The sequence below is a fragment of the Zingiber officinale genome, chromosome 6A (assembly GCF_018446385.1).
Source record: "Zingiber officinale cultivar Zhangliang chromosome 6A, Zo_v1.1, whole genome shotgun sequence".
In the NCBI taxonomy this organism is placed as follows: Eukaryota; Viridiplantae; Streptophyta; class Magnoliopsida; order Zingiberales; family Zingiberaceae; genus Zingiber; species Zingiber officinale.
In genome coordinates, this window is record NC_055997.1 from 13,954,747 (window position 1) to 13,967,701 (window position 12,955).

At 35.6% G+C, this 12,955-nt stretch overlaps 1 protein-coding gene across 1 annotated transcript; it reads right to left on the minus strand.

The window, feature by feature from the left end:
• Nucleotides 1–745: 745 nt before the first annotated feature.
• On the minus strand, nt 746–8,703 carry LOC121995878 (N-acetyl-D-glucosamine kinase-like). The gene is made up of 8 exons (XM_042549647.1): nt 8,180–8,703; nt 7,088–7,235; nt 4,202–4,393; nt 2,848–2,976; nt 1,994–2,163; nt 1,731–1,861; nt 996–1,111; nt 746–895 (listed from the first exon to the last, which is right to left on the minus strand). Exons 1-7 carry the CDS (start codon nt 8,379–8,381, stop codon nt 1,007–1,009), a joined length of 1,077 nt encoding a protein of 358 aa, XP_042405581.1. The 5' UTR covers nt 8,382–8,703; the 3' UTR covers nt 746–895; nt 996–1,006.
• Between the last annotated feature and the right edge of the window lie 4,252 nt (nt 8,704–12,955).

Sequence of the window (12,955 nt, forward strand, 5' to 3'; positions counted from 1 at the left end):
AAGAGGAATGGTTAAGAATTCAATCCCGTTTCAACAAATTAACAGATGAATTCTTTTGAATTAATTGTTGATCTAAGAATGCTGAATTGATGAATTTTCAAATGTGAACGTTTCTTAATTTATTTTATTTATTTTTGATGACTAATGAAAAATTTTTATTCGCCTGAAAAATTAGTCAATGCAAGTTTTGTTTAAGATATCTTTGTTCAACTATGAAGTTGGATTCTAGGCTTATTTACTAGAGAAAATTAGAAATTAAATCAAAATATTTGTTAAATATCAATTAAAATGTTGTCTTTTGTTGGATATCTTTAAAAATGATTTAGTTTAAATAAATTATTTAAACGCAACTTCTGAGAGAGTAAATAGATGGGAAAAAGATTATTGTTCTTTAAAACGTTTTTAAAAATATTTTTGGTGTCAAAGTATAAAGAACAATATTAATAAAAGAAAGATTGTTAAAGAAATGAATTATTGAGTTGCTCAAGTAAAATTCTATTTATTGTTTTATTTATGAGGAAATATTTTATTCTAATAAAAAAATATGAGCAAAAAGACAGTGGAAAAGTTATGTTTTTCAAATTACTTTGATATGTTTTACTGATTTATTTGATGTGCCCAAATTGATGCAGGAGATGAATTTACAGCTTATTAAAATCCTCAGTTAAATGTGTTTTATGTGGTTAGTTTTAGTCACAATCATGATTAAACCAGAACTTAATTCAATGCATTAATCTAGTCACAATTGAAAACAAATAAATAAAACCCACAAATTATATATGAATCTGTTGAGAAGAACACCAGTTACCAAGTAAAATTTAGTCCAAATTTACTTGACTATCATTTACAGCACAAAACCAGAGATTCCACTTGAAGTTAATGAAAGATAGTGTGCCTGAAAAGAAACTTAATTTGTAAGAGAAAGAAATGAGTTGCTGACTGCTGATGATTCTTTAAGTGCACAATTTTACTAACCAATTAGCTGTTATACTCACACTTTCTTGTGTTATTGTGCCACTGATATTTGAGGGGAATCTGGATCTTGTACATCTTTAATTTTTTTCGTGTATCTGCTCCAGGCTACTAACGCAGCACCGACTGCTGGTTCAACCTGCGAGAAACAACTTGGCGAACACATGAGTGAAAGAGTAATTGAAGTATGTCATGGTAGAAACTGATATTCGAAACCTGAAATGTAGCTGCCAAATTTAAGTGGCCATTTCCAGATCTGGCTCCAAATAACATCAGAAACTTTCAAAACACTAGATATATGCGTATATTATTTATGCTTCATGTAAATTGATTATTATTTGTTGCTAGAGTGCCACAACATAAAGATCCATCACCTATAGTAATGAAGTAAAGGTACTTAGATCTGTTAACTTTAATTATAGCTTCTTTCACTTTGTTTACCTCAGTGAAAATGTGAGATTTTACAAACCCTCTATTTTTATTTGAATTTTGCAAGATAATTTTAGTTGAGATGTGTTCGTGTTTGTGCATGAGAAGAGTAGTTTGTGAAGAGAAGTCAGAACAACATGACTTTCTTCCTCTGAGTGAGGGGTAAGGTTGTGTAAACACGAGCCAGGACTTAATATATAGAAATTAATATATATCTAGAGATGGAACTCGAAATTTTTTTATATAAAATAGCCACACTTCGATGTCAAACTCTAACAGAAGGTAAAAAGAATAATTTAGATAAGTTGAAACTATGGTTGATTTCGCACCTTAGGTTGAATGGGTAGAGCTCCTGGAAAAACCTTTGAAATGCACTTCACAACTTCCTTACCAATATCCCATCTCTTATTAGCTTCGAGAACACCGCCTACCATAACGAGTGGGAAAATGTCCTTGCCATCTGCAACCATAAAGCATCTTTAATCAACATGAAGTGGTAGCCATGGAAGAAATTCTTTCCAAAAAAACAGTTGGCTAACTAGCACACGGAGAATGATTTCTTCAAGCAAGATTTAATGGAATTTTCATTCACCTTCACCACACAATCTAAGTCTCTTCACAACAGCTATAATACTGTCTGCCAACTCTTGAACAGAGTCATATAGTATCTTATTTGCAACTTCATCGCCATCTTCAGCAGTAGATACCACAGTGGGAACCAATGCCGCAATGCGAGCCCAAGAGGAATCTGCATAAGTCCATCTGTGCCATTCAAGTAAAAGAGATTATATATACACATCTCAAGAAGCTAGTATTGCAAAAGAACTTCTGCATCTAATTTTAAAACATGTAGAACACACTAACTAATAATGCAAATTACACTTTTTGATTAAAAAAAATACTAACAGAAAAACATACACCATCTTGTTATTGAACCCCTATGTTTTCTTGGAGGATGGAAAGCTGAATGAAGTTAAACAAAAAGAGAAAGAAAATAAAGGAAAGAATAACATTTTCCATTTTTTATATAATTTTGAAGGATAAAAATTGAATGAACATATTTACTTTTCCTTAATGCTATTTATTATGAAAAAATATAGAGAAATATTTATATATACTCTAGGTTGACCAATTTCCTTGTTTTACTTTCAGTTTTCCATGCAGCTTTTAGGCAGATTAATTTTGAGAAAAAAAAAAAGTTAGCATGACTCCACAACTTTTCTTTATGATTTCTCCTTTTCACAATCTATCTTTCCAGATATACAATGAAGTATACCAAAATTCAATGCTATGGTATGCCAGCAATTAAAATTAATTCATGTGCAGCTATATAGGTGATTAATTAAGGATCGGTGAAATAGTACTTTAATCACTATGTAGCTAAATTTTCATTGAGTGGATCACATCATGGTGCTCAATGTTATGTAAGAAAAGTTGAGTCAGTACCCAATCAGTTCATCTGGTGAAGAAAGTTCAAGCATGTCGAGAATGTTTTTTGTTAACTTTGTCTGAGGCCCCCGACCATCGTGTGCCCTAATGACTGCAGTCAATGCCTGTGCAGCAATGCCATATCCACTACATATGGACAAAATATCAGTAACTTCCATGCTTGAATAAGAAATGGCAGTAGTGTAATATATCTGTATCTTTTCAGTATACAATCTATACCAGTTAAAACCAATAACATAAACCATATACTCTTAAGTAACCTAACATCTATGACAGTTGCATGAATGCATGTTCTTCAATAAATTGATAGAATATTGGCCAAGGATGACAAGTAGTATCATGGAGAATTTAAAAAATTACTGGCCTCACTCTGTCAATGGCTATGTACAACCACCAGGGGAATATGTGAGTGTTAGAGAGATGGGATGAGAGTGAGATAAAAAATCCAATATTGTAGGAAAGCTTGTGTTTTCTAAACAATTCCACTGAACTATAACGTGAGTGAGCTACAAAATAAAAGCTGAAAGAACCAAGCTGACACACACAGCCTAGGTTTCCTAAACATCTACTCAACTATAAGGTGATTGAGTTGGAAAATACAAACTGAAAGAGCCAATCTGACACACCCACAAAGCTTGTGTTTTTTTAAACACCTAAATTAATATCTGAGATGATTGAGAAACAAAATACAAGCTGAAACTAGCATTCTCTCTCTCTCTCTCTCTCTCTCTCTCTCACACACACACACACACACACACACACACAAGTATCCTACACAAGGCGATTGAGTTACAAATACAAGCTGAAAGAGAAATATAACACAGACACACCACCAAGTAATTATATACTACCAATTTTCACCACATAATATCAAAATAAGACAGACAAGTAAAATATTATCAATTTACTTGCACTAAATTGTTCGGCATAAAAAATCCAATAGATCTGTCATTTAGTACTTTTTATAGAACATATATATTAACATGATTATTGAGTTGGAAGCCAAAGAAGAGCAAATAAAAGTTACGCTTCTGGTTATCAATCTTCAATAACTACATTACTGCTGACATCTTTGATCTATAACATGATATGTCATTCACAAGTTCCTCAACATATTCAGCAAATGCCTGCAAAGTCATTAGATGCAGCTTGGTTGTTTTTTCAAAATTCGTCCAGTTTTTCTTATGACATCAATATAAACATACCAAAAACAAATCCTCTTGAATGTCTGATACATTTACAAGTAGGAAAACCTATCATAAAAATATAATCTAAGACGGTAATGAATGTGACTATTGTAAGTCGATCATGTTAGGAACAAAATAGATCAAAGCAAAGGAATATACATAACCTCCCCCAATCCCCAAGAACTGGACCTGCACCAGCAGCTCTGGCTTGTTTTCCATCCTCCGTGAACCCATAAGCAATGGTTCCTGTGCCTGCAATTAATACACATCCATATAGCTTTCCCATTGTTCCACTGGCCATCGCTGCAACAGCATCATTTTCAACATAGAATGTGACTTTATCTGGGAATATGTTTCTGTTAAATGAGACCAAAAAAACTACAATATTCAGGTTCAAATTAATTGTTTGCTATTACTTTATTCCAAAGTAAGAAAAAATACTTAAATGTTTCCGGAGCAAATAAAAAGACAAAGATCTCACAAGGTTGTAGGGTCATATAACAGTCACTTAATGGTAAATTTCAGAAAGTTCAGCAATCCTAAAAAGCATTCTTCCTTGCTCTGCCATGTTACAGAATTGAGAGATATTACATATAAAGGTATAATTAATCTCCCAGTAATATATGTTTATGATGAATACATGATTTACAAGGATAATGATATCAACAATGGTTCTTTTCTCAACAAAATTCAAAAGTTAAATAAACAAATTTATTATTGTTTTTCAGAATTTACAGAAACAAATATCTGAACAGAGGACTTGGGAGTGCATTTTTTTGTGCTATACAGGCATATGGATACTGAGAAGAAGATATAGTTTTAATTAACTAATTTTGTCCAAGTTATCTATTTGCGACTTTTCTTCGAGAGAGTGATAGTATAGAATCATCATTTAGCAAGGAGAGTAGCTATTATCTGCCAAAGATCCCAACCACCCTGATAATGCGTGCATCATAGATCATGTACTGCCAAACATGCATCTAGTATCCTTTCACAGAAAGCAAACAAGTAATCCTTGACTTGTTTGGCAATGAACCAAAAATTTTAAAACCGAAAATTAAATCAATGTATGATAATTGAAATGAACTAAATCTACAATCACGAAACCCAGTGGATTCTGAGAATTTAGCATGTCAGATAACAACCAAATAGCAGACCAAAATATATTGTATATGGAGCCATCATAGGTTTCATCTTTATTTGGAAATATCAATGATCCAAACTAAATTTTGTTAAAATAACAAATCTAGATTCCTATCACATTTAAACAAATCATGAGTCCCAACTAATTGGGTGTTTCTTATCTTGTTATTGAACTTTATGCAAGGCTATGTCCATAGTGAAATTCATAGCATCAAATCATGTTTAATCATGTTAAATTTTTTTGGTCTTCCACTAACTGTCACACCTTCAACTCTTCTCAATTCAACTTGTCTAGATAAAAAATCTGTTGTTCAACTTTGAAATGATAAACCACCTAGCAGTCTTGATTGCATGCAACTAGAGGTGTAAAGGAACTCAGTGCAACTGGTTCCAAAGTTCAACTTGTCTTGTTTGAAAACCCTGCACTTTCGAGCTCTTCATCCTCATTCCTAGTAGAGCAGGATCATGGGGCACTTTGCCCCGCATGGACATGTCTCGAAGTTACTTGTTTTGTCTCTCCACAAGATGCCAACATACTCATTGTCTCCCAGCTTTCCAACAAAAGAGTTAATCAAGAGAATAAACAGCCAGTCCACCAGATCATAATCATGAATAAAAGATAGTGCTTGTCTGGTAATTCAGGAATACTAAACCAGCAGTTCCTGCTGTAATTAAAAGAAGATTATGATGACCCACAAAGGAACTTCTCTAAGAAACTTCAAATATATTTCATCATATTCTCCAGTTAACATTTCCAACAATGCAGCTTAGTTGTCCTTTAAGCTCAGATATCTGAGGTCATTCTCCTCCTAGAAATGTGGTAATCAGACGGGCACTTAGTATGACTTCATAAAATGCATAAAAGTCGGCAAAATGCGACTGCGCTAGCCCCCAGCGCCTCCGTCAACCCATCCCAGGTCCAACACGGTGGCTACTAGCCCTTAGAATAGTGACTAGGACATGAGGGAGACATTTACCTCAATTTCACCGAAATTCGAACCCTATACCTCAAGCTGGCAACACCGCATGTGCTAACCACTAGGGCTGTAAACCAGCCGAGCCGAACTTTGGGACGTTTAAGCTTGTTTGATAAGGTAAACGAGCCGAGCTTAAAATGAACCAAGCTTTTGAAATGATTGTTCAAGCTTGGCTTAATTTATTTTTTTATGAGCTTGAGCATGTTTGAAGCTTGACTTGAGTTTGGTTCGTTTAGATGTTATCGAGCTCTCAATTCAAGCTTGGCTTGAGCTTTGTTTGAGCTTGGCTTGAGCTTGTTATCGAGCTCTCAATTCAAGCTTGATTGTTTGAAACTTTTAGTTGTTTGATCGATTATTGAGCTTGATAATTTAAACTAATTTGTTTATTTTATTTTATTATTTATTTAGTATATTGAAAAGAGTTTTATTAATGAATATGGTTTGTGAACATTGTTCACGAACGTTAATGAGCTGAACACATGTGTTCAAACTTGTTTGTTTAGTTTAACGAGCTATTCAGGCTTGTTCGTTTAGTTAATCTTGTATATATTGAACGAACATAAATAAACACTTACCAAGCCGAACACCAAGTTTGTTCATGCAGGGGGCTTCATAAAATGCACAAAAGCTTCTACATGAAGCTGCCAGCTTCAAGATTTATGCTAAAACACTCTGTATAATGTGTCTCTTATTGCTCATGCATTTAAGGCTTTAAATTTCAATATAGCAAGGTGAAACAAATATGGCAAAAAAAAAAAATCTTTCATATTCCATAATCAGAATATATGCTGCTCTCTTCAAATAATATAGCGATTCTTTCAAAAAACAGCATCCCATACCCCTTTAGAAATCATTATAGGAATGCCAACGATGATCAGGAAGTACAATAAATCACACAAGTTGATCTTTTGGAGGTGAAAATGAACAAACCTGAGCCAGTTGATTATCCTTTGTTGATCTGAAGGATGATTAACCCCAGATACAGCCAAGCAAACAGCCCGTACAGATGAGCGACTACAGCAAGCTTCTGAAAGAGCTTGAGCCATAACCTCCTCTAGGCACTCCCTAGCAGCATTTTCTAAATAAAATTCATTTAGAAATTAGAACCTTCATAGAAGACATCAACTAACAGGATCAATAGTCACCGTACATCTCAGGTTTATCCATAATGCAACTAATAAAATCAGAAGAAACTTTCTACAATTGAGAAACAAGTTCACCTATAGACTAATTAAAAAACATTTCCAAGAAAAGAATCTTAATTACATAAATCTCTCCTTCATGTTAGTCATTGACATTTGTTATGTCCATGTTGAACCAGGATACCTTCCTTGAAATAGTTTATATAGATTGAGCTAATAGCTTAAACTAAAGAATATTTTTGAAAGAGTCAAAGTTAGGCTCCCACTGGAAACGAAACCATCAAATGAAAATCTTCTAAGGATGGAAATCATCAAATCCTCCTCAAAGATCTGCTCATATAACTGCCAAATTTCCATTCTCTACAAGACCATTTCTACATTCAGATCCTAAGACAGGCAGCACTCATGCGATTCGCTAAAGTTTTTAAGAGAAAACAAAAGCCTTAAAGGAAAAAAGAATCAAAATTTGCACTTTCAAGCAATTTGAGAAGGAAAACATATGTCAGTTAGTGCTTAGGACCCAAATTAATAAATAAAAGTAATTTTCAATATCGCTTTATAGCTAATCTCCTTATATAAAGACAACAATTCATGCTTTATAGGAATGAAAATCGTATTGTTTTAAAATGTCGCGTAAGTTTATCATCTTCTTTGACTATGTGACTATCTATAAAAACAAAAACAAAAACAAAAACAAAAACGGGTATCTATACTTGCTTTATCAGAATGGTCTCAGTCGTCAATTCTCTTCATCGTGAAAAGGTGCATTGGCAGATTGTTGGATCAGACTGACGAAAGAAAACCAAGCAGCGGCCTTGAATGTCAAAAGCGCCGTAGATGCAAGGGGTATAGAAATAAACAACGAAAGAAGAATCGATACCTCCGACGGAATTGTGATTTGAGCATCCACCAACTGCGCGGGAAAGGACGGGCAAGGGCTCAGGAAGAGGGCAAGATGCCGGAAGGCATACGCACACGGTGGAGGTAGTACCTCCATCGACGCCGAGGACGACGCCCCCGTCAGGGCTCGGCGGCACCTGAGACTCGAAACCCCAGATCTCCCCATTCCTATACCGCTTCATTGCCTCCGTCCTTCTCCACCCACCGCGCCCTCCTTCCTCAGCGCAGGCAAATTGAATCGATGTAAAGCCTCAAACGAAACCAAAACACGACGACCTTTTGGTCCTTTTCTTCCTCCGATTCGCCGAAAGAACCCACTCCCCGCCGCAAAAGAATATCGATCTCGTGGAAGCAGTCTCGAGTCGCTCATACAAAATCTTTACTTTGATGTCAAGATCATGGAGACGACGAGGGAATCGGAATCGGATGGAGACGGCAAGAAGCCCAGAACCGTCGGAGGGAGGAGACGCCGAGGGGAAGCGCAGACATAAAATAATTACAAGTTGGCGTCCGCAAACGGAGTGACGTTAAACCTACTCGAACCCTCACTTGTACCGGGTATTTGTAGGTCCCGCAGGCCACGCATCATCTGTCGGCGCTCTTATTGTCTGCGTCGCGTGGAATTGGTGTGGAAGCTCGCGTATGATTAAGACGTACGCAACGACGGCAACGACAATTTGGCAGATAAATCCAAATTTGGTAGACAAGCGGGGCTTTTGATGGCAGATATTTATGATTCGTAGCACGATTTACGCAACTAAGGCACGAGTATTGGGTGGATCTCTAGGCCTGAATAATTAATTGAATCAAAGTCAAGTGAGTCTAAATAATTAACATCTTGAAATGATTATTTAAATTTGATTTAATTTTTTTTAATGAGTTTGAGTTTGATTTAAATTTAATTTAAGTTTCCTTTATTTAAGGGTAGTTTGGTAGGTGGATTTAAGAGGTTGGAATGGAAATCAAATTTGTTTCATTTTCATTCTTGGTACTTGATATTTGGTAGACGGGAATTGGATTCAAAATACAAGTTTGATGCCCTTGATTTCATAGCCCTCTCCTCTTAAGTTATCACTAAACTCATTCCTCCTCACTCCTTTCTCTCTTTTTTTCGGATAGCCCAACCCTAAGCCATCCCAACCTCTTCTCCGCCCGAGTCTCTTCTCCACACGAGCATCTTCTCTGCCCTTCTTCTTCCCCATCCGCCCGAGCCTCCTCCATTCTTCTTCTCCTCCTCCTTCTCCTCCTCCTTCTTCTCTTCCTCTAGGTCGTGCCCCCTTTCTTCTCCCCCTTCTTCTTGGCGCCTATTTCTCCTCCTCCCTGCTCAGTCGTTCGAGTTGTTGCCATCAAAGCCACTTCTCCCCTTCCTCCTCCTCCCTTTCTTCTCCCCCTTACCCTTCTCTTTCTCCTCCCAACTGAAGCTTCCTCCTCCCAATCGAAGTTGTTGTCATCGAAGTTTCCTCCTCCCAACTGAAGCTGCTTCTCCCCATTCCTCCTCCTCCTCCTCCCTTTCTTCTCGCCCCTTACCCTTCTCTTCCTCCTCCCTACTGAAGCTTCCTCTTCCCAACTGAAGCTGATGTCATCGAAAGAAACTGCAATATGTAAGTATATATTTTTATCCAAATAATTTTTTAGAATTATGATTTTTCCTAAGTGAATAACTTTTGATTTCATAATTGTGTTTACTTTGTCATTGATTGTTATGTGATGTAGATAAACATGGGACGACCACCGTTTAACTATAGAACAATAACAACCAAGCCTTTTCCCACTAGGTGGGGTCGGCTGTATGAATCCTTTTACGCCATTGAGCTCTATCTCCTATTATATCATCATCTATATTTAAATAAATTTTATCTTGTTTTATTGTTGCTAACCAAGTCTTTTTTGGTCTTCCTCTTCCTCGTCTTATATGCATGTTTATCATAGTTTCACATCGCCTAACTGGAGCATTTATTGGTCGTCTAAGTACATGTCCATACCATCTTAAACGTGTCTCTCTGAGTTTTTCCTCAATAGATGCAACTCCGACTTTCTTTCTAATGCTCTCATTTCTTATTTTGTCCATCCTCGTATGTCCACACATCCACCTTAACATCCTCATCTCTGCAACTCGCATCTTCTGCTCATGTGCTCGAGTCATAGCCCAACATTCAGCTCCATATAACATAGCAGGTCTAACAACGATTTTGTATTACTTACCTTTAAGTTTAAGAGGTATTTTACGGTCACATAAAACACTCGACGCTTCCCTCCATTTCACCCATCCTGCTTGTATTCTATGTAACACATCTCTCTCAATCCCTCCATCGTTTTGCAAAAATGATCCTAAATATTTAAATCTCTCGATTCCGAACAACTCGTCCTCTCCTATCTTAACAATTGTTTCATTACTTCTAATATTGCTAAACTTAAATTTCATTTATTCTGTCTTTAATCTACTAAGCTTAAAACATTTCTCTTCTAATGTTTCCCTCCAAGATTCTAATTTAGCATTTACTCCTTCACGTGTTTCATCTATCAAAATAATATCATCTGCAAACAACATGCACCACAATACTGTATCTTGAATGTGCGCAGTGAGTTCGTCCATAATTAGTGTAAAAAGATAGGGACTTAGAGTTGATCCTTGATATAACCCTATCTTTATTAGAAATACTTCAATTACTCCGCCTGAAGTTTTTAGGTCGTTACATCCTCATACATATCCTTAATTAGTTCAATATATGTTACGCTAACACCTCTCTTTTCTAAAATTCTCCATATAATTTCTCTTAGGACTCTATCATATGTCTTTTCTAAGTCAATGAATACCATGTGTAAATCTTGTTTTTGCTCCCGATATTTTTCAATTAATTGTCTAAGAAGATGTATAGCTTCTATTGTCGACCTTCCAGGCATGAACCCAAATTGATTTTCTGTCACTATGGTCTCCTTCCTTAATCTTTTTTCTATTACTTTTTCCCAAAGTTTCATAGTATGACTCATTAGTTTAATACCCCTATAGTTTGCACAATTTTGTACGTCTCCCTTATTCTTATATAAGGGAACTAGAGTACTTATCCTCCATTGATCAGGCATTTTTTTCGTTTTCAATATCATGTTAAATAATTTTGTAAGTCATTCAATACCTTGTTTCCCTAAGCACTTCCATACCTCTATCGGAATATCATCTGGTCCAACTATTTTTCCATTGTGCATCTCATTTAAAGCTTGTTTTACTTCTGAAGTTTGAATTCTACGATAAAAATTAAAATTTCGATGCTCATTTGACCTAATTAAATTACCTAAGTTAAGTTGGTCTCCTAAACCTTCATTAAAAAGTTGATGAAAATACCTCTTCCACCGCTCTTTTATTTCTCCATCGCTTACTAATACCCTATTACATTCATCTTTAATACATTTTATTTGGCTAAGATATCTTATTTTTCTTTCTCTCCCTTTAGCAATTCTATAGATGCCTTTTTCCCCTTCTTTTGTATCCAATTTTTGATATAACCGTTCAAAAGTTTCATTTTTTGCTTCACTCACTACTTTCTTAGCTTCTTTCTTGGCTATTGTATATTTTTTTAAATTTTACACGTTCTTACAAATATATAATTCCTTATAAGCTATTCGTTTTTCCTTCACTTTCTCTTGTACTTTCTCATTCCACCACCAAGATTCTTTACTTAGCGGTGCATGCCCCTTTGACTCACCGAGGACACTCTTAGCTACTATTTTCAACTTTGATACTATTTTATCCCATGTTGTATTAGAGTCATCGTATATTTCACCTAATGCTTGTACTTCTACCTTCTCTTTAAATATATGCTGTTTCCGATCCTTTAACTTCCACAACTTAATTCTAGGAATTGTATATATTTTCTTTCTATTGATACTATGTTTGAGGCGTATATCCAACACTACTACCCTATGTTGGGTAGTTAAGCTTTCTCCAGGGATGACTTTGCAATCTTTACAAATCTTTCTATCCTTCTTCCTAACCATAAGAAAGTCAATTTGCGATCTATTATTCCCGCTTTTGAATGTGACTAAGTGTTCTTCTCTTTTCTTAAAAAATGTATTAGCTAATATAAGGTCATATGCTATCGCAAAATCTAATATAGTTTTTCCTTCCTCATTCCTCGTTCCAAACCCATAACTCTCATGTACTCTCTCATATTCCTCATTTTTTACTCCGACATGCCCATTTAGATCACCTCCTATTAAAATCCTTTCATTTGGTGGAATATTTTGTAATATTTCATCTAAGTCCTCCCAAAACCTTAATTTGGTAGCTTCATCTAATCCTGCTTGTGGTGCATATACGCTAATTATGTTCATAGTTTCTTTCGCCACTATTATCTTAAGGGTTATAATTCTATCCCCTTTTCTAACTACTCCTAAAACTTCATCCTTTAACAAACTATCTACAATAATACCCACTCCATTTCTTGTTTTACTCTTTCCCGTGTACCATAACTTAAAACCCGAGTTCTCTATCATCTTTACCTTCTCACCTGTCCATTTTGTCTCTTGTACACATAAAATATTAATTTTTCTCCTAATCATCATATCTACTACCTCCATTGATTTACAAGTGAGAGTTCCTATGTTCCATGTTCTAAATCTTAGATTATTAGTTTTCCTATCATATTTGTTCTTATCTAACCTATGGTGTGAGAACTCTTGCCTATTTAACACTACACCCAAGTTCTCATGGAGATGTAGCGGTCCTTGCTGAGACGTTACAGTCGGACCCTGTAACGCGAAC